The 21,469-nt window shown below is 42.4% G+C and overlaps 2 protein-coding genes across 2 annotated transcripts in view; one reads left to right on the plus strand and one right to left on the minus strand.

Moving 5' to 3' along the window:
- Positions 1-21,469, plus strand: part of npas3 (neuronal PAS domain protein 3) — a 236,584-nt gene that overhangs the window by 39,805 nt on the left and 175,310 nt on the right. Inside the window, exon 2 of the mRNA XM_079573413.1 lies at positions 7,721-7,803. Coding sequence (XP_079429539.1) covers positions 7,721-7,803 — 83 coding nt within the window. The remainder of the gene's footprint in view (positions 1-7,720; positions 7,804-21,469) is intronic.
- LOC306976316 (uncharacterized protein) overlaps positions 9,220-21,469 on the minus strand; it is a gene marked incomplete at both ends in the record, with an annotated part of 13,047 nt that continues 797 nt past the window's right edge. Inside the window, 3 exons of the mRNA XM_079574237.1 lie at positions 9,220-9,328; positions 12,553-13,844; positions 20,748-20,823. Coding sequence (XP_079430363.1) covers positions 9,220-9,328; positions 12,553-13,844; positions 20,748-20,823 — 1,477 coding nt within the window. The remainder of the gene's footprint in view (positions 9,329-12,552; positions 13,845-20,747; positions 20,824-21,469) is intronic.

Below are 21,469 nucleotides of genomic sequence, written 5' to 3' on the forward strand. Positions count from 1 at the left end.
AAACAACAACGGAGAGACTAAAGCGGGAGGGAAGAGGAAACTACAGGAGGAAACCAGGAGGGAAGAGGAAACTACAGGAGGAAACTGGAGCGTCGCTGTCCGTGGTCCTGAAATCCAGATCTGCTACTTTACTTCACGTGTCTGACAAATGACAACTTTCACAAACGACTGAAGGACAAAGCAAAGCTCACTCGACTCTCAGGAAAAATATTTAACGTTTCCTTTAGATTAAAATCTGAAAACAATTCAAACGTTTGTCCTTGAATGAGCCTGATTTACTTTACAGACGCGTCGCTGTCCGTGGTGCTGAAATGTGTACGTTGAAATGATTAGGTTTTCCCCACAGTTATTCATTCACAAACACTGACATGTTCGGTATCCACGTGTAGCAGGAAAGGCTGTGACCGAGATGACGCTGGAATCCAAATATGGGCATTTCCTGTGTGGGAGACAGCAGCGGCTAAAGACGGGAGGAATATACACAGATGTGCAGAGAAAGGGACTAAACTTTAGGGCCTTCTATCCATCCTTCCTCCTTTCTTCTTCCTTCTCTCTTCTTTCTTTCTTTCTTTCTTTCTTTCCTTCCTTCCTTCCTTCCTTCTTTCCTTCCTTCCTTCCTTCCTTCCTTCCTTCCTTCCTTCTTTCCTTCCTTCCTTCCTTCCTTCCTTCCTTCCTTCCTTCCTTCCTTCCTTCCTTCTTCCTTCTTTCCTTTCTTCTTCCTTCCTTCCTTCTTTCCTTCCTTCCTTCCTTCCTTCTTTCCTTCCTCCCTTCTTTTCCTTTTCCTTCCTTCCTTCACTGTAACCCAAATATGGTCATTTCCTTTGGCACACGTCGCTCCACACCTACATTCAGAGGTTTTTTATTCCCATGTTTCCTGAGTTTTGAACCACAAAAACAGGAATGACTGTTTGATCTCTTTATATTAAAACATAACGGTGAGTGTCGTCCGGCCGGAGCTGCTTTTGCGTCTGAGTTTTCGTCCTTGAGAAGAAGCAGCTTCTTCCTCTTCCTCCTCGAGCTGTGAAGCGTGAACTCTCTCTCGAAGCGACGTCCGAGTCTCGAATGTAAATCCTAATTCACGGAACGCCGCCGTCCCCGGGCCGTGATGCCAGCGCGGCGTGAGCAGGAGCGCTAATCGATTAGCGCCGACACGTGTGAGGCATTAGCCGGGCCGCCCCCCCCTCGACACCCCCGCCCCCCCCCCCGGGTCCGCTGGGAAATGTGGGCCGGGATTACGCGGCCGGTCCGAGCGTCAGAGGGGGAAGCATTTCAGCGCGACACGGGTTTGAATAAAAACACCTCGTTTGTGAAACTCTGGAGTGTGACGGGAGGGAGGGGGGGGAGACAGAGAGGGAGACAGAGAGGGAGGGGAGACAGAGAGGGAGACAGAGAGGGAGACAGAGGAGGGAGGGGGAGACAGAGAGGGTGACAGAGAGGGAGACAGAGAGGGAGACAGAGGAGGGAGACAGAGAGGGAGACAGAGAGGGAGACAGAGAGGGAGACAGAGAGGGAGACAGAGAGGGAGACAGAGGAGGGAGACAGAGAGGGAGACAGAGAGGGAGACAGAGAGGGAGACAGAGAGGGAGACAGAGGAGGGAGACAGAGAGGGAGACAGAGAGGGAGGGGGGAGACAGAGGGGGAGACAGAGAGGGAGACAGAGGAGGGAGACAGAGGAGGGAGACAGAGGAGGGAGACAGAGGAGGGAGAGGGGGACAGAGAGGGAGACAGAGGGGGACAGAGAGGGAGACGGGTCTGAGGAACATTTGTTTAGCAGGATTTAAGACAGATGTATTTGGAAAACTTTTAAAGGGATATTTCAGGATTTTTGACATTTGTGCCTCATTTCCTCGTTATCCAGAGTGTTGTTGATTTCTGTATATATATATATATATAAAATAAAAAAACTACCTCTTCCTCCCCCCGTGATCTCTTTCTCCTCCTGCTCGGCTCCTCTACCGTCGGCCTGGGAGTTGAGGGTTCAGTATCTTTGCTGTTCCTAGAACTGCACTTTTCTGGACTGAGATGTCTGATGTATTTCCTGGGATCTGCTGGAGCCACTCCTCCAGTTTGGGGGTCACTGCCCCGAGTGTGTTTCTGGTGTTTCTCTAGTTTCTCATGCTCCTTTTTCCTGATGTTGAAGTCTTAATAATAATAATAATGCATTGGTTTTATATAGCGCTTTTTCTGGACACTCAAAGATACCTACCTGCCGTGTAGGGGCTTGTCCTCCCATGACGGGACCTCCAGCACCTCCTTTTCTGTTCCCCATTGTCTGAGACATTCACCGAGCATCTGTCGGAGCCTTGTCCTTCATGTACTTATGGATCTTGGATCAAACGGCCTCTGTCAGTCTCCCCCGGGGAACCTGTGGCTATAAATGTAAACACAACCCCAACACGACTGCCTCTGAAATCCTGCACTGTCACGAGCTCAATATAGAAGCTGCAGTTACGCGTATGACCTGAGGTGGCAGCAGCGAGCATAAAATGACCCACATAATGCACTCAATGAAACGTCAGGACGAGCCGCTTTAGCCTCATCATCGTGGAGAACGTTCTACACCCCCCCCCCCCCGTCCCGCCTCTGTCCCGGTGGCGGAGTGGTCGTCCCGCGTCCTCTCGCTCTGATGGCGGAGTGGTCGTCCCGCGTCCTCTCGCTCTGATGGCGGAGTGGTCGTCCCGCGTCCTCTCGCTCTGATGGATGGCGTGGAGCTGGCAGCCGCACCGGGCCTTTTTTGGCTCCGAGCGGCGCCGTGATTTCATTGGCCGTTTCCTGGAAGAGCTTTAAAGCTGTCCAGACGCCTCAAAGTCAGGGAGTTTATGAACAACGGGCGCCAGAGGACACGAGGCGAACAAGAGACGAGGAGAACAAGAGGCGAGGAGGCCGGACTGTACTGGATGTGTATAATAAGCAGAAACTGGACTGAATATGATGCAGCCTGAAGCTCTAAAGCAGGAGGTGCCGGTCCAGTCCTGTACATTAACACACAGGATTATAGAGCGTGTTTTCAGTCGTGTGTGAAGGATAATGTTGGCGACGTGTTGTTTTTATGACGGATTCGCTAATGCTAATGTGGCTAATGTGGCTAATGCTAACGTCCACAGCAGCTCATAAATCCTCTGGCCCCCAAGATGATTTTGAGAAATATTAATATGCAAATAAGAGATCAGATGCCCGTTAAAGTGCTCTTAAAATGTGAGAAATAGTGTCAGTATTTTAAAAATGTCCAAAAGTCGGTCACGGAACCATTTTCTGTGGGTCGCGAGTCTATCGGGAACTTTTATTCATTATTTTCCATGTGAAACGGCACAGAAACACTAACTGTGTCTGTTAAATGAAGGTTATTTGCTTGTTTTGATCATAATTTCAGTCTTAAAGGGAAATCTGCTGCTTGTTCAACAAAAACTTCTGTGGAAAATACTATATTTTATACGATATTTGACAAATGACAGTTATATTTGGGTCCTGGGCTCGTCATCCGAGGGTAATGGTGGATCCTGAAGCCAGTTGGGAACCACTGATATAAAACATTTGCAGGATGTAGTTCTTTACTTTAGGTACAATGTTGAGGTTCGGCCTTTGGGTGTTTAGGCGATGATGAAAATCGGCCCCTGCGCTAAAGCATCACTGCTGTGAGCGAAGACTCACCTTCACAGAGGAAACGTCTCGCCTTTAGAGCGGAGACTCCGGGAGAGAAACGGATCAGGAGCTCACACGGAAACTTCATATGTGGAAACAAAAGTCGTTCAGCAGGTTTTTAACATAAATATGAGGCAGATCTGCATGAAAATATAACACAAATGTTGTGTATAAAATTGCAATACAAAGTGTTACAGGTGTTTGTTCATTCATGAAACATCTGGATTAGGTTTAGGCGATGCTTAATCGGCCGCTGACGATGTTTACAGTGAACCATGATATCGTATATAATTATTAATGTTAGTAAAAATGTGAGATCGCAGGATAAACCTGATCTGAACAGAGTCGTGGAACATGAATTTTGCAACAGAAATGTGTTAAAACTCGTGCGTAAACTCTGAGACTCAGAGCCTCGTCTGCTCCTCATCTGCTCCTCAAAACCGAGGCTCTTCTCACACTGATGCAAATGTAAATCAGAGCTTATTATTTCTCAGTTTTAACCTAATGTTTAAGAAACAGTGGGTGAACCGGACAGTATTATAAGTTTGCGTCGTTGCCTACGTTTTGAAGCCGCTCCTTTGAAGGTTTACAAGGCCCACAGAAGACCAGTGTTTCTGACAGGAGGGGGCGTGGCCTCACAACGGCGGCTCGACATCGTAACGGATGATGATGTCGTACATCGGAACAACCCTAATCTGGATCCAGGTTTAGTCCTGGTTTAGTCCTGGTTTAGTCCTGGTTTGGCCCTGGTTCAGTCCTGGTTTAGTCCTAGTTTAGTCTTGGTTTAGTCTTGGTTTAGTCCCGGTTTGGCCCTGGTTTAGTCCTGGTTTGGCCCTGGTTCAGTCCTGGTTTAGTCCTAGTTTAGTCTTGGTTTAGTCCTGGTTTAGTCCTGGTTTGGACCTGGTTTAGTCCTGGTTTAGTCCTAGTTTAGTCTTGGTTTAGTCTTGGTTTAGTCCTGGTTTGGCCCCGGTTTGGCCCTGGTTTGGCCCTGGTTTAGTCCTGGTTTAGTCCTAGTTTAGTCCTGGTTTAGTCCTGGTTTGGCCCTGGTTCAGTCCTGGTTTAGTCCTAGTTTAGTCTTGGTTTAGTCCTGGTTTAGTCCTGGTTTGGACCTGGTTTAGTCCTGGTTTAGTCCTAGTTTAGTCTTGGTTTAGTCTTGGTTTAGTCCTGGTTTGGCCCCGGTTTGGCCCTGGTTTGGCCCTGGTTTAGTCCTGGTTTAGTCCTAGTTTAGTCTTGGTTTAGTCCTGGTTTGGCCCTGGTTCTGTCCTGGTTCAGTCCTGGTTTAGTCCTGGTTTGGCCCTGGTTCTGTCCTGGTTCAGTCCTGGTTTAGTCCCGGTTTAGTCCCGGTTCAGTCCTGTTTTAGTCCTGTTTTAGTCCTGTTTTAGTCCTTTTTTAGTCCTGGTTTAGTCCTGGTTTAGTCCCGGTTCAGTCCTGTTTTAGTCCTGTTTTAGTCCTGTTTTAGTCCTTTTTTAGTCCTGGTTTAGTCCTGGTTTAGTCCCGGTTTAGTCCCGGTTCAGTCCTGTTTTAGTCCTGTTTTAGTCCTGTTTTAGTCCTTTTTTAGTCCTGGTTTAGTCCTGGTTTAGTCCCGGTTCAGTCCTGTTTTAGTCCTGTTTTAGTCCTGTTTTAGTCCTGTTTTAGTCCTGCTTTAGTCCTGTTTTAGTCCTGTTTTAGTCCTGTTTTAGTCCTGGTTTAGTCCTGTTTTAGTCCTGTTTTAGTCCTGTTTTAGTCCTGGTTTAGTCCTGGTTTAGTCCTGTTTTAGTCCTGTTTTAGTCCTGTTTTAGTCCTGGTTTAGTCCTGGTTTAGTCCCAGTTTGGCCCTGGTTTTGTCCCGGTTTAGTCCAGTTCTTTCTCTGTGTTTTTCCGTCCTCCTCATGTTCGTCCTTGTCTCGTCTCAGTCTTGGCTTCGGCCCAAACTCACAATAAGATCATTCCAGTTTTACATCAGCGGAGACGAGGGGGGGGGGACGGGGGCGGGTGGGGGTGGGGGGCTCCCGTGGGGGGGCGAGGTGGGCCGTGGTGGGGGGCACAGTCTGACAGGAAGTCTCAGCGATGACAAGTGTTTCAGACCAAGTGTCCTCCGTTCACTCAGGTCTTATTTGTATCAGACAGAACAGAATAATCCTAATGACATTTAAGGCCTTCATTTTGGCTCCGTCCCTTTAATAACCTGAGGGGGGAGGGGGGGGGGGGTTTGTTTGTTTGTTTGTTCGTGAGGAGAGTAAAGGGTGAAACTGCCTCCAGCTCTGCTCCAGGCCTTCAGCTGTGGCCCCCAAACACAAACACAAACACCAGGAACCCCCCCCCCCGCACTGTGTGACCCCCCCTCTGCCTCACACCAGCCTGTTTCCTTCTCTGCTCTGTTCAGCTGTTTTAGATTTAATATTTATCTTTTTTTTAAAATATTTTACCATAGTTATTATTTATTATTTTATTTTTACTGTTGTTCAATTTTCAATTTTTAATTTTCTTTTTTTGTGTGTGTCAATATTTCATTTTTTTGTGACATTTAATTTAATCTTTATCTTTTTTAAAATATTTTATTATAGTTATTATTTTGTTTTTTTACTGTTTTTCAATTTTATATTTTTTATTTGTAATTTTTATTTTATTTCATTTTTTTCTAACATTTATTTTAATATTCATCATTTATATTTTATTATAGTTATTTTTTTATCCATTTATTAGTGTATTTTTCTTCTGTTTCTCAATTTTAAATTTTAAATTTTAATTTTTTTCAATATTTCATTTTTTTCTATATTTAATATTTATCTTTTTTAATATTTTTATTATAGTTATTATTTATTATTCTATTTTTACTGTTCTTCAATTTTATATTTTTTATTTGTAATTTTTTTAAATTTTATTTCAATGTTTCATTTTTTTCCAAACATTTAATTTAATATTCATATTTTTTTTTGTAATTTATTATAGTTGTTGTTTATCAATTTATTAGTGTATTTCTCTTCTGTTTCTCAATTTTCATTTTTTTTTTCAATGTTTAATTTTTTTCTAACATTTAATTATATATATATATTTTTAAATATTTTATTATAGTTATTTTATTTTTTACTGTTTTTCAATTTTACATTTTTATTTGTAATTTTATTTCATTTTTTTTCTAACATTTAATTCAATATTTATCTTTTTTTAAAGTATTTTATCATATTTATTGTTTTCCATTTATTATTGTATTTCTCTTCTGTTTCTCAATTTTTAATTTTATTTTTTTCCGTCACGTTTTTATCATTTTTTTGGTCATTTTTTCATCTTTTTTTGGTCATTTTTCATCACATTTTCCTCATTTTTTCGAACATTTTCGGTTTTTGTTTCATCACATTTTTGTAACTTTGCATCTTCTTAAAATTAACATTGAAGTAACTCTGACTACTTTATTCCAGTTCTCCCCCTCCTTTATTCCTGTTTTATTCCCTCATTATGAAACGGTCAAAACGCTGATGTTGGACTCGGTTTACGGTCCACGTCTGGATTTATCCACATGAAACAAAAACTGTCCCAAAGTCCAGGGTCTTCTCTCGCGGCACAAATGAAGTCAGGTCACATGACTGTCTCCTAAAGGTCAAAGTGTCACTTCAGTCAAAACATCTGGACGTTTCTTTTCTTTCTCGTTGAGTCGCATCAGAACCAGACCTCCCTCTCCCGAGACGCCTCCGCCCCCACACACACACTCACACTCCTTACACTCACACTCAAACGCCATGTTCACAGACTTAGCTCGATGCTAACTCTGACAATGTTGTTGAATGCGTCCTGCTAACCAATGCTAACCAATGCTAACCAATGCTAACCATGCTAACCCTGACTCTGACCTGATGGTGCTCTTGTCTTGTGCCGTGTTGTCTGTGCACTAGGCTGCTGTGTCTCTCTGTCCCACCAGGTCCTCCCTCCTCCCTCCTCCCCCTCCCCCCCCCCCGGTCCTGTGGCTCCTCCCCCTCCCCCCACCCCCCCCCGGTCCAGGCCGTGCTTGCGTGTCTCGCCTCTGTCCCGCACTCGTCTCACCTGTCTGTGTCCTGTCTCTCTCTCTCTCTCTTTTTCGTGTGTCGTCTTTTTTGGATGTTGGTCTGAAGCCATCGGAGCGCAGAGGAGGCGGAGCCCCAGCGTCGTGGCGTCGGACGTGTTCGAACCTCACCTGGGCAGCCACATCCTGCAGGTAAGACGCCGCCCCCCTGCACTGCCCCCTGCACTGTCCCCTGCGCTGCCCCCTGCTGGAGGGACGCACACAGAGTTTCAACTGTCTCTGGGAAACAAAGTTCTGTCCGAAACGTCACAGTAAAGTGTTTCTTAACCGCGAGCTGAACCGAGCATGTTTCTCCAGATCGGCTTTACCTAAATCTAAAAGCTTCTGGAAAAAAGGGTCAAAATAGCAACAAAAAATGTGATACTAAAATGATAAAAATGTGGTGAAAAAATTACAAAAATGTGACCAAAAATGACAAAAAATTTACACAAAAAATTATAAAAATATGACGAAAAAATGACAAAAAATGTGATAAAAATGACAAAAATATGACGAAAAAATGACAAAAATATGACGAAAAAATGACTAAAATATGACGAAAAAATGACTAAAATATGACGAAAAAATTGCAAAAAATTGACACAAAAAATTATGAAAATGTGACGAAAAAATTACAAAAAATGTGATAGAAATGATAAAATATGATGAAAAAATGACAAAAAAATTGGTGAAAAAAATGACAAAAAAGTGACGAAAAAATGACAAAAAAATTGGTGAAAAAAATTATCAAAATTTGACAAAAAAAATACGAAAATTAGACAAAAAAATGACAAAAAATGACAAAAAATTGATGAAAAAATGACAAAACGTGACGAAAAAAAATGATGAAAAATTTACAAAAAAATGACCAAAAAGTGACGAAAAAATGACAAAAATGTGATCTAAATTGACAAAAATTTGACAAAAAAAATTACAATAATGTGATGAAACAATGACTAAAATGTGACGAAAAAATTCTTAAAATGTGACGAAAAAATGACAAAAAATGAAAGAAAAAATGACAAAAATTTGACAAAAAAAATACGAAAATTAGACGAAAAAATGGCAAAAAAGTGACGAAAACAAATGACGAAAAATTTACAAAAAAATGACAAAAAAGTGACGAAAAAAATCTAAAAATGTGACGGAAAAATGACAAAAATGTGACAAAAAAATTAACACACAATTAGCACATTAATAAAGCAATGAAAAAAAGTTTAAAATAGTGTAACAAAGGAGCTTTGTGGACGAGATGCTGTGATCGACTGAAACATTTCTAAAAAAGCAGACCAGTCCAGGACATGTCAGTATAATATTTGTATAATGTCAGTATAATATCTGTATAATATTTGTATAATGTCAGTAATGTCTGTATATCGGCATCTAAAGCTTAAAACAGTAGATGTTTCCTGATCCAGCCCCGTGCCGAGTGCATTTCCTCCTAAGCCTCTGTTTCCGCGGCTCTGCTCCTGAGCTCGCGGCGGCTCCGTGGCGCGATGTTGACTCAAAACATCCCATAATATCCACACCTGTCTTTAATCCCCCTGCCGTCGCCGTGACGACCGGAGATTACAGCTGCGCAGGTGTGGGGCCGCTCTTCCACGTCCTGACCACGACTGCAGGGCCCGAGAGTCCCCCTCTTTTAAAACCTCTCCACTTCTGTCGCTCCTGCTGAGCTCTGAAAAACAAGGGGAAAACGGACTATTTTAATAACTAATAACTAGTTTCTAATGTCCACCTGACGCCCTGACCCTTCACTCACTGTCGGCCGTCGCATATTCCCTGAAAGGGCCCCATGAACCCGTGTACTGTAAAAAACAGTGACATGCAGAAGTGCAGGGCAGAGGGGGAACATAATGACCTCAGTTTGGGCCCTGCCCCACTGTTTGAGAGCCACGAACCCAGGGGTAGGCAAAGTCAGGCCCGGGGGCCAAATCCGGCCCTCCAGCACAGAACCTCTGGCCCCCAATATGATTTTGAGAAATATTATTGTGCAAATAAGAGATCTATTACCTGTTAAAGTACTCTAAAAATATGAGAAATAGTGTCTTTTTATAGTGTGTATTTTTTAAATGTCCTGACAGAACATCCCACTTGGTCATACATGACAAAAAAGTGACAAAAATACCGTAAATTCTCTAACACTGGCCTGTATTCCATTAGCGGCTGGGTCTCCGACAGGGGCCGGGTCTCCGACAGGGGCCGGGTCTCCGACAGGGGCCAGCCGCGAACCCAGGCCGGGGCTTTTATTAGAAACTATAGCGGTAGAAATATTCCCCATGTTAGGAGTTTGTCTCATACTGGTGTAAATGAAAACTCACGTGCAGGAAGTAACAAACTGAACCCGGGCCGAGGGCGACGCTGCGGAGGAGCTGATCCCAGCGTAACTTTGACACAGATTTAGCCACTTTTCAAACCTCCTGTGACCATATTTGGAAACAGGGCAAATGTTGTGTGACCCTCCAGGGTTTTAATAAAGTCTCCATCGCGTCTTCAAAGCACGTCCAGCTGCTCCGTGTGCAGGTCAGTCCCACGCCTCAAAATAACTCCTCCCATCAGCGCGAGCGTCTCGTCTTCTCTCGGGTCAGTCTCATGATCGATCACAAACACAAACGCTCCGTCTAAACTCGCCTTTTACACAAGATAACAACAAATAATCCGGTCCTCGGTAAAAACGAAACAGAAACCTGCAGTGACACTGATGTCAAAGCTCCGCTAACAGCAACGAAACACTTCCTGTTGTCCCGACAAAATAAAAGGCGTCAAAGTTCCAGCCGCTGGGAGAGGGTTTGAAATGTTCATTAATAAATGAACCTAATATTTTAGGTGCAAATGGACACAAATCTCCTTTTTCTTCATTTTCCTGGTCGTCCGTTTTGCTCAAATAGAAATAAAGGCCTGTCTCTAATTGTGGCCTGGTTCCAATAAAGGCCTGGTCCTGATGCCCTGGAGTAAATAAAGGCCCCGGCCTGTATTAGAGCATTTACGGTAACCCCTACATCGAGAGGTGCGTTAAAGAGCCGTGTGTAGAGCGGGCCAGTCGCTCCCCATCAACAAACCCCCACTGCCCTAACAGCTGATTCTGTAGATGATGTTCCTCTGCTGTAAAGTGCATTAAAGGACTTGGTTCGGTCTGAGCTGCCTTTGTTCCCGAGCTCCTCGGCCCCTGAACGCTCACGGCCCCCCTGCCCTGATCCAACCAGCGCTAATTTCACAACTCGTTTGATCTCGGAGGCGGAGTTATAATTACATTTAACACGACTTAATCGTGCTGCTCTGTGTGGGTTTAAACCGCCCTTTGGGGATGAGGGAAGTTTTTCCAGGGTTTGAAAGCATCAGATGGAGTGACTTTGACATTTCTTACTGCAGATGTTGGGTCAGGTCAGGTCAGGTCAGGTCGGGTCGGGTCAGGTCAGGTTAGAAGGAAGTTAGTGGTTTTATGAAGAGACAAATGTGAAGGAGTTTCTACACTGTTAAAAGTAATTAACTAGATTAGTAGAAATGTCTCGATCGGAGCATCAGAATCCACATGTTGTTTTGATGAGTTCAGATGTAGTTCGGGCTTTTGTCTTGTTCTGACTCAACACATTTTGTCCTTATTTCAGATATTTTTTCTTGCCAACGGGGAGGAAGAGGTCAATGTCTTAGTTTTCACGTCAGAGAATAAAAATGACTAAACTTTCCCTTGATTTCCCAGAAGTAGCTTCAACATGGCTTCACTTTCTCTCGCGCGTTCATTCATAGTCTCCCCTGGGGTGAACCGATACCAGTGTCGGGTATCGGGCCGATACCACCTGCCGTGTGTCTCAGCTCCACTGAGGAGAGAAAATATCAACAAACTGGAGAATAGTTTAGTGTAAATCCAATATTCCACATAGAGCTGACTTTATTACAGACGGCACTCCCTAAACCAGAGCCTGAGCTGGATTTAACCAGAGCTAAACGTCTGCAGTGTTTATGACATACAGGCTAATGATGCTAATGTTGCTAACTAGCCGCTAACTCACGGCTAACAGTTCTGGAGATTCTTACTCCGTTTTCTGCCCAGGGGTTTATTCATCTGAAAAACTAACCCAGCGACTAAAAAGTCCTCAGAAAATCCCAAATTAAAGACATACAGCATGTTTATACTGAGCCAAAATGAGCTCCTGCTTTAGCTCCTGGATAAGTTTCTATAAACACAGGAGAAAATCCACACGGAGCTGAAGTAAAGGAGAAAAGAGACCATTTATCTGCAGTATTATTATCCGGCTCTTGGTGCTTTCATATCACTCCGCACGTACGTAGTAGTGACACTATCTGTCCCGTCACTGAGAGAGAAGTCGGGGAATCGCTCGTGAAGTTAGCGTGAGTCTGACTTTCAACTTACCCAGAGATTCACCACCATTTCTCCACCTGCACCTTCAGCTAAGCAGCTAGGCTAGCTGCTAGCCTTGCTGCTTCTAGCCTAGCAAAACGCTGCCGAGCAACGCGCAAACTTTTGGGAACTATTTGTCGCGAAAGTCATTAAATAAACCTTTCGACCTTCATAAAAGTGTACGAAGTTTATGTTGTGTGTGTTCAGTTTGAAAATGGCCGAATAATAAGCGGAGATCATGTATTCAGGGCGAAACAAGACTGGCCCTGTCGGTGTTTATTTTCCCGATAATGACCAGCGTTCTCTACATTATCCCTTATATAAGTAACATCTCAGTACTATTGTTACATAAAAACACATAAATGAATAAAGCAGAAGCACTGAGGAGCTTTAGGACATGAGCTGTTCTGTCTGTGATGGACAGAGGCATACAAATAAAAATAATATTGAATATTAATAATAAAATGGCATCTGTTCAACTCTGATATAACCGTGGAAGCGCAAGCACTAACCCCTGTGCCACCGACAGTGCCGTCTCTAAATACCGTGAGTGCGCTGCTCTCTTCTTCTTCTTCTTCTTCTTCTTCTTCTTCTTCTTCTTCTTCTTCTTCTTCTTCTTCTTCTGCTTCTTCTGCTTCTTCTTCTTCTTGTTCTTCTTCTTGTTCTTCTTGTTCTTGTTCTTCTTCTTCTTCTTCTTCTTCTTCTTCTTCTTCTGCTTCTTCTGCTTCTTCTTCTTCTTGTTCTTCTTCTTGTTCTTCTTGTTCTTGTTCTTCTTCTTCTTCTTCTTCTTCTTCTTCTTCTTCTTCTTCTTCTTCTTTTTCTGCTTCTTCTTGTTCTTGTTCTTCTTCTTGTTTTTGTTCTTGTTCTTCTTCTTCTTCTTCTTCTTCTTCTTCTGCTTCTTCTGCTTCTTCTTGTTTTTGTTCTTGTTCTTCTTCTTCTTCTGCTTCTTCTGCTTCTTCTGCTTCTTCTGCTTCTTCTTGTTTTTGTTCTTGTTCTTGTTCTTCTTCTTCTTCTTCTTCTTGTTCTTCTTCTTCTTCTTCTTCTTCTTGTTTTTGTTCTTCTTCTTCTTGTTCTTGTTCTTGTTCTTGTTCTTGTTCTTGTTCTTCTTCTTGTTCTTCTTCTTCTTCTTCTTCTTCTTCTTCTTCTTCTTCTTCTTCTTGTTCTTGTTCTTGTTCTTGTTCTTGTTCTTGTTCTTGTTCTTCTTCTTCTTGTTCTTCTTGTTCTTGTTCTTCTTCTTCTTGTTCTTCTTGTTCTTGTTCTTGTTCTTGTTCTTGTTCTTGTTCTTGTTCTTCTTCTTGTTCTTCTTCTTCTTCTTCTTCTTCTTCTTCTTCTTCTTCTTCTTGTTCTTGTTCTTGTTCTTGTTCTTGTTCTTGTTCTTGTTCTTCTTCTTCTTCTTCTTCTGCTTCTTCTGCTTCTTCTGCTTCTTCTTGTTTTTGTTCTTGTTCTTGTTCTTGTTCTTGTTCTTGTTCTTGTTCTTCTTCTTCTTGTTCTTCTTGTTCTTGTTCTTCTTCTTCTTGTTCTTCTTGTTCTTGTTCTTGTTCTTGTTCTTGTTCTTGTTCTTCTTCTTGTTCTTCTTCTTCTTCTTCTTCTTCTTCTTCTTCTTCTTCTTGTTCTTGTTCTTGTTCTTGTTCTTGTTCTTGTTCTTGTTCTTGTTCTTCTTCTTCTTCTTCTTCTTCTTCTTCTTCTTCTGCTTCTTCTGCTTCTTCTGCTTCTTCTTGTTTTTGTTCTTGTTCTTGTTCTTCTTCTTCTTCTTCTTCTTCTTCTTCTGCTTCTTCTGCTTCTTCTGCTTCTTCTTGTTCTTCTTGTTCTTGTTCTTGTTCTTGTTCTTGTTCTTCTTCTTCTCGTTCTCGTTCTCGTTCTCTTCTTCTCCTTCTCCTTCTTCTCCTTCTCCTCCTCCTCCTCCTCCTCCTCCTCCTCCTCCTCCTCCTCCTGACTCGACCTCGCGAGCGTGTTCTACATGTGTCGTCCTCGCCGTCCCGCCGCCGCCCGAGCGCCTCGTTAATCTCCCGTTAATTGATTGCGCGCGGCGTGACATTTGGCGCCGGCGCTCGCGCTGATGGATCGCCGTGGTTCCCGCGCCCGCCGGAGTCAACGCCGGTGCGGGGGTTAAAACTTCGGGCCTGGGGGTTCGTGGCGGCGGTAATGAATGGACTGAGGGGGATTAGACACTGGCTTTGTGCCGGGACGTCCACCAATCAGGAGGAGACGGTGAAGCGGCGGAACATCGTAGTTTTCATGTCAGATCTAAAAGTGATGATGTTTATTTTATGATGTTTTGTCTGCGAGGTGGGGGCGACCCGGAAGTAGAAAGGCCGTCTTTCCCGCGGGTTTTCATTCATAAATATTGACAGATTTGACATCCACGTGTCCTGCTAAGGGGCCCCGTGATGACGCTTTCACCCAAATATGGTGTTTTTCCTCCTACGAGACGCTGGAGCGGAAAAGTGGAAGAACGGGCCGAGCATGACGAAAAATGGCAAACATTTGATTTAAAAAATGACAAAATATGACAAAAAATGGACGAAAAAAAGGACACAAATTTGAAAAATGTTGACAAAAAAATGACAAAAATGTGACAAAAAATTACAAAAAATTGACTAAAAATTACAAAAAAAAATTACAAAAAATTGACAAAAAATTACAAAAATGTGAGAAAAATGTGATAAAAATTTGACAAAAAATAAAAATGTGACAAAAATGTGACAAAAATGTGACAAAAATGTGACAAATAAATGACAAAAAAAATAAAAATGTTACAAAAATGTGATAAAAAATTACAAAAAATTGACAAAAAATGACTAAAAAATGTGATAAAAAATGACCAAAAAAATGACAGAAAAGTTACAAAAATGAGTGACATCCACGTGTGCTGCTAAGGGGCCCCGTGATGACGCTTTCACCCAAATATGGTGTTTTTCCTCCTACGAGACGCTGGAGCGGAAAAGTGGGAGAACGGGCCGAGCATGAGCACTCGCTACAAAACTTCAGGGCTGGTTTTCTCTGAATGAGAGAAGCCGCACTCGGGCAGAGCCTGAGCCCTTATAGAAGCTCCCACAGACTCCAAACTTTACAGGCTGAGACACAACAAGATTCTGAAGGGAACTATATTTTGAGGCGTAATAACACCATGAGCGCTTAGACGTCAAAGTGCTCCTCAGGTGTTATTATGCCTGATAACATAGTTCCTCTTTTATCCACTGAGAAAATCTGTATTTAAATCTGCGAAACATGGAAGAGCTCGGTCGCTTCTAACTTCTAGCTTCTAGAGGAGAGCAGGAGAGGCTAAACGCTAACAACATCTTTGGTCTGTGTGACTGAGCGCACGCGTAACGACCACACAGACACACATCCACTCGTCTAAGCTCAGGTAAGATCATGTCTCAGTCCCTTTAAGGCGAGACGCTGCAGGTGAATAGCGGAAAATAATAAATGTAGATTTTGAAACTTGAAACTTTTGCTGAACATCACAGATATAAATACAAGAAAAAAATGTATTGAAAAAAATGTGTTGCATTTTTTTTAGGTCATCTTATGTTTTCATATAAAAATAAGGCATTTTGAGCATTAAAATGGCCAAAATTGCCTATATTTGGGCAATGAAATGCAAGTAATGGATTGAGCCAGATTAAAATGTATGGTTTTATTTTATTGACATTTTAGTAACTAAGATTTTTTTCAGAGGGGATTTTGGATATTTTGTTTAGTTTTTCAATAAACTAATCATCAGTGAAAAATCTGTAAAAACTCAAATTCCACCTGTTTTTTTGGTTTCAAAGTTGAATAAATCAGGCTAGGAATTAGATATTAAAAAATCCCTCTGAAAAAACCTTCAAAATATTGTTAGGTAATAATTGATAACTGGTGCTAATTTGGTGCCACTACAGCTAAAAAATGCAGAAGCTATTAAAAAATAATATCCATAAATTGTCATATTTTGACATATATTTCAAAATAAATGTCCAGATAAAATAAAATACAGGTTGTAGTGTGATACTTGGTAACTGGAGTAAATTTGGTGGAAGATTATCTATAACATTTCCCCTAAATACGGTTACGTGAAGTTACACGATCAAGTCACACAAAATCAAACGTGTGGATTTTCAAAGAGGATAAAAGAGGGACCATATATGGGCGAGTCCAGAGATGCGTCTGTATCTATAGCTTCTACAGTTTTCACAGTAGTGACACCAGTGACACTTACTACAAGCTTTATTTTTTTTAGGTCTGGACATTTATTTTGAAAAGTATTTCAAAATATGACAATTTATGTAAATTACTCTTCGAAAGCTTCTACAGTTTTTCTGTAATGACACCAAATTTACACCAGTTACCAATTATCACACCTGCAACAACAGGGGAAACGTGGAAGAGCTCGGTCACTTTAACTCCACCCCCGTTTGGCCCCATAGAGGAGGAGGAGAGGCTAAATGCTAACAACATCTTTGGTCTTTGTGCGTGACTGAGGGCACGCGTAAAGACCAGACAGGTACACATCCACTCGTCTAAGCTCAGGTAAGAACGTGTCAGTCTGAGGAAAGCACTGGCCTGTCCCTTTAAAAGAGCTATATCCTGCGATTTTAGCCATTCCAAAGTTAAGTATAGGCATTTATATGAATGATTGTACCTCTACCGCTTTTGAGCACTCATTTTTGTGATAAATATAAGTGTTTTCTGGAGGTATTTTTCAAGACAAAACGCTTCGATTCAGTTAACTCCGCCCCCTCTCTCCGCACATACTTTACCATAATATAAATAAACAGCAATAAGTGAAGTCACTTCACAATGTAGTTATAAGGAGTTGTCATCTGCAACACAGCTTCATAAATGGCTAACACACATGCTAATATGCTAACACACATGCTAATATGCTAACACACAAGCTAACCCGCGTTTGGATTGACTCACCGCTCTGGTCCATCGCTGTTTACATTATGGGACTAGCGTTGGTTATAAAAGTTAATCCAGTTTGATTCTGGTGAAGGTTCCCCAAACATCCATCAGTGACAGTCACAGAAAAACAATATTTTGGTGATAGTCGCTGAATCCCGCAGAAAAAACAGCTGAGTGGCCTCTTCCTGAAAAAGGTTGAATAAACTCCTCGTCCTCGTAGCCAAACGCGCCTCTTTTTCTCCGTGACGTGATCGTTAGTTAAGAATAAAGAACAGGTGTGTCCAGTTATAACGAGCTCCATCTTCAGCTGCAGCGCAAACATGACTGATCTGTTCAGACGCTCAGGGATGTGTTTGTTTTGGCCTCAGCTGATCTGGAAGCACCTCGGGCACATCCTTTTTTTATTTTTTTTTTACCTTTTTTTTTTCTCTTTGTTTCTCTCTTACGACAGAAATAATTAAAAAGCTGTTTTACAAATTAAAATCCGTCCGTAAGCATAGAATTAAGACATTACATTACAGACGCCGAGCACTTCCGTTCCGCTGTTACGACACAACTGAACACTCAGTCGTTCACCAGGAGAGGGCGGAGCCTCAGAGAGCAGGATTCAGGAGGATTACTGAGAGCTGCGTGAATGAAGCCACAAACCACTCTGGGGGTGTTTTTGATGAGGAAATAGCAAAACAACATGGCTAAAAGCAACAAAAAGTCGATTTTGCATGATATAGGACATTTAAGTAAATGACAGTAACTCAGAGACTTTGGGAAAGTAACTTTAATCTGACTCTGGTCTGGAGAAAGTCACGAGTCAAACGCTTGAACACAGTATTCGTAGCTGAGACTAAACTGATGAAAGAGGAAACATCTGCCGCAGCTGCTGCTCTAACCGCTCTGCCACGGGAAAAACTTGCTGAACAAAAGTGCGCGAGTTGAAACGCGCGGCGGCCGTTTCATCCGCACAGATGGCGCCGCGTCTGTCGAGGGTTTGAAACGCGGCGCTTCGACCCCTTCGCTCTTCTGAAGCGAGCGCTCGTTTAAACGGCGCGAGATCAGGAGTGCGGCCGCTGATGAGGAGCGCGGCGTTTGTTGTGTTTATGAGTCGTCTGTGAAGATGAAGAGCGGCGGACAGACGGCGCCCGATCAAACGCTCACAAGTTTCCTCCGAGCATTTACCCCCCGACCAGGAACTCTTTCTCGACTTCTTTGTAACTTTTTTGTCGCTTTATGTCTCGATTTTGTCACTATTTTAACTCTTTCTTTTTCAAGCTGTTAGATTTTGTAAAGCACTCAGAGTCTGCCTCCAAAACCATCAGATTATCTATGGTTAGCGCTAGATCGTCTGCTCCGGAGGGACGGTCTGCTGTGAGTTTGTCAATCTATGAGTTGGTTTGTCTAAAAATACAAATAATCCTAATCCTAATCCTTAAAGTTAACCCCTTAACTCCCACCTGAACCGAGCACATTTTCTCCAGTTTGGCTTTACCCCAATCCAAAAGCTTCTGGAAAAAAGCTGTGAAAATAGCAATAAAACAATGATGGAAATGTGACAAAAAAGTGAGAAAACATTGACAAAAAAGTGACGAAAAATTTATGAAAAAGTGGCAAAAATGTCACAAGAAATTGACAAAAAAATGGACGAAAAAATGACAAAAAAGTGAAAAAAATATGACAAAAAAATTACAAAAAAGTGAAAAAAATATGACAAAAAAATGACAAAAAAGTGACAAAAAAGTGACAAAAAAATGACGAAAAAAATGACAAAAATGTGACAAAAAAAATGAATAAAAATTGACGAAAAAATTACAAAAAAGTTACAAAAATTAGTTGAATACCCAATTCCCTAACCTTAATGTTTGTCATGATATCTCACGTTTTCACAGCAGACTGTCCCTCCGGAGCAGACGATCTAGCACTAACCATTATCTATGTCCTAACCCGAGCTCCTGACCCTTGACCTTTAACCTTTCATGGGGTCACCTGTCAGATCTATGCAGTTAGTGAACTTTTGCTTCAGCAGCACTTTCCCCATTCAACTGTCCTTACCCTGGGGAAGGGGAAGTGACATCACCAACAGCTGCTGTTCTTCTTCTTTAAGCCCTTAACTCCCACCTGAACCAAGCACATTTTCTCCAGTTTGGCTTTATCCCAATCCAAAAGGAAAAAAGCTAAAAAAAAAAGCAACAAAACTGAGACAAAACAATGATGGAAATGTGACAAAAAAGTGAAGAAAAATGGATGAAAAATTGACAAAAAATTGACAAAAAATGAAAAAAAAAAAATGAAAAAAAAAAATGACAAAAGAGTTGAATACCCAACAAAAAAATGATGGAAAAAAATCTGATAATGTGAGGAAAAAGGTTAAGGTTATTGTCAGACTGCAGGCAAACAAAAGCGCATGTCATCTCCAGAAGTTCTCCGACGACTCCGCCATCGTGGGCTGTGTGTCTAAGGGGAACGACCTGGAGTACCGGTCAGTCATCATAGACTTTGTGGACTGGTGTGAGCGCAACCACCTGTGCTTGAACATCAGTAAGACGAAGGAGATGGTGATCGACTTCACTACCGCACACACCGCTGAACATCCAGGGGGAGGACATTGAGGAGGTGGACAGTTTCAAGTACCTGGGTGTTCACCTCAACAATAAACTGGACTGGTCCCACAACACCAACGCCCTGTACAAGAAGGGCCAAAGTCGCCTCCACCTTCTGAGGAGACTGAGGTCGTTCGGAGTGAGCAGGCCTCTGCTCAGGACTTTTTATGACTCTGTGTTCGCCTCTGCTCTCCACTACGCTGCCGTGTGCTGGGCCCCGGGCCGCACAGAGCGGGACAAGAACAGACTGAACAAGCTGGTCAGGAGGGCCAGATCCATCCTGGGCTGCCCCCTGGACTCTGTGGAGGAGGTGAGGGACAGGAGGGTGTTAGCCAAGCTCACCTCCATCATGGACAACACCTCCCACCCACTGCACGGGACTGTAGAAGAGCTGAGCAGCTCTTTCAGTGGCAGACTGAGACACCCTCAGTGCAGGACGGAGCGCTACCGCAAAGCCTTCATCCCCACTGCTGTCAGACTGTACAATAAGACTGTGAAGTAACGCCGACTGTAACAAGTGAATTTCTCCTTTGTGAGATGAATAAAGGTTTATCTTATCTTATCTTATCTTATGTCGCCCCCTACTGTATAACATACACAACAACATAGTGTCCAAACAAAGACATTTAAGGAGATAAAAAAATCCAGATGATCCAAACATTTCCCTTTAGTGATGTTTTATCTCCAGCTGTTTCTTAAAGCTATAGTAGCAAATGATCCATGTGGCTTAAGTTTCTACTGAATGAAACAAAAGCACAAACTGCCTTAATTTAATCTGTTTCCTGAGTTTCCTCTTTAACACTGACATGTGACTGAGCTGTGGAGACGACAACATGTGTTTATCACTTTTATAAAGTTTGGCTTGTGCAGAAGCTTATTTTCTATTCTTATTATTAAATGTGCTCCCTTCAATCAACAGTGGTTGCTCATGAATCACTGAGGGCGGGGCCGAGGGGGGTGGGGGGATTGGCGGTGCAGTGACTTATGGGATGGCACATAGCTCCTAATCACAGGTTAGTTAGCATCAGAGGTCCCTATGCTAAAGTGGCTATGATAGTTAGCATCAGAGGTCCCTATGCTGAAGTGGCTATGATAGTTAGCACCAGAGGTCGCTATGCTAAAGTGGCTATGCTAAAGTGGCTATGATAGTTAGCACTGAGGCTCCTCCCCCTAACTCCTTCCTAACTGACAGCCCAATTCGGACCCTTCTTATCATGGCGGACTCTGACGCACGTCCTTTTTGGCGTTAGACCTCTCACCCGCCTCCTCCGCTCGCTCTCAGTGTGTCTGACTCTCAGTTTGGCTCTGTTTGTTTTTACCGCGTGGGGAGATTGTCTTAAAAACACGCGGAACATGTAACAGGCACAAAACATACATGTTGTGCAGAATAGTCCCTAAATTACAGACTGGAGGAGTTTACAGGAGCTCGCTCTCCCCACGTGAGTAGCATTAGCATCTCAATAAAGCTAATCGTTTGTGTTTAAGTCATTCAGAGTGAAGCTCCGCCTCCTCTCACCTCGCCTCAGTCGGACTTTACAGCGAGCGCCGCTGTATAATCCTTTCGCTCTGAGTTCTTTCTGCTGCTGAACCGGAGCCGAACGTTAAGGAGACATAAACAAACAATCGTCCTTGTGTTCTAACCTCTTAACTCCCACCTGAACAGATCCCATTTTCTCCAGTTTGGCTTTACCCGAATCAAAAAGCTTCTTGGGAAAAAACACAAAAATAGACACAAAAAATGAGAAGGAAATAAGGATGTAAACGCAACAAAAATGTGACAAAAACTCAACAAAAATGTGACAAAAATTCAACAAAAATTCAACAAAAATTCAACAAAAATTCAACAAAAATTCAACAAAAATTCAACAAAAATTCAACAAAAATGTGACAAAAATTCAAAAAAATTCAAAAAAAATGTGACAAAAATGTGACAAAAATGTGACAAAAATGTGACAAAAATGTGACAAAAATGTGACAAAAA

The sequence above is a fragment of the Gobius niger genome (assembly GCF_951799975.1).
Source record: "Gobius niger genome assembly, chromosome: 16".
Taxonomy (NCBI): domain Eukaryota; kingdom Metazoa; phylum Chordata; class Actinopteri; order Gobiiformes; family Gobiidae; genus Gobius; species Gobius niger.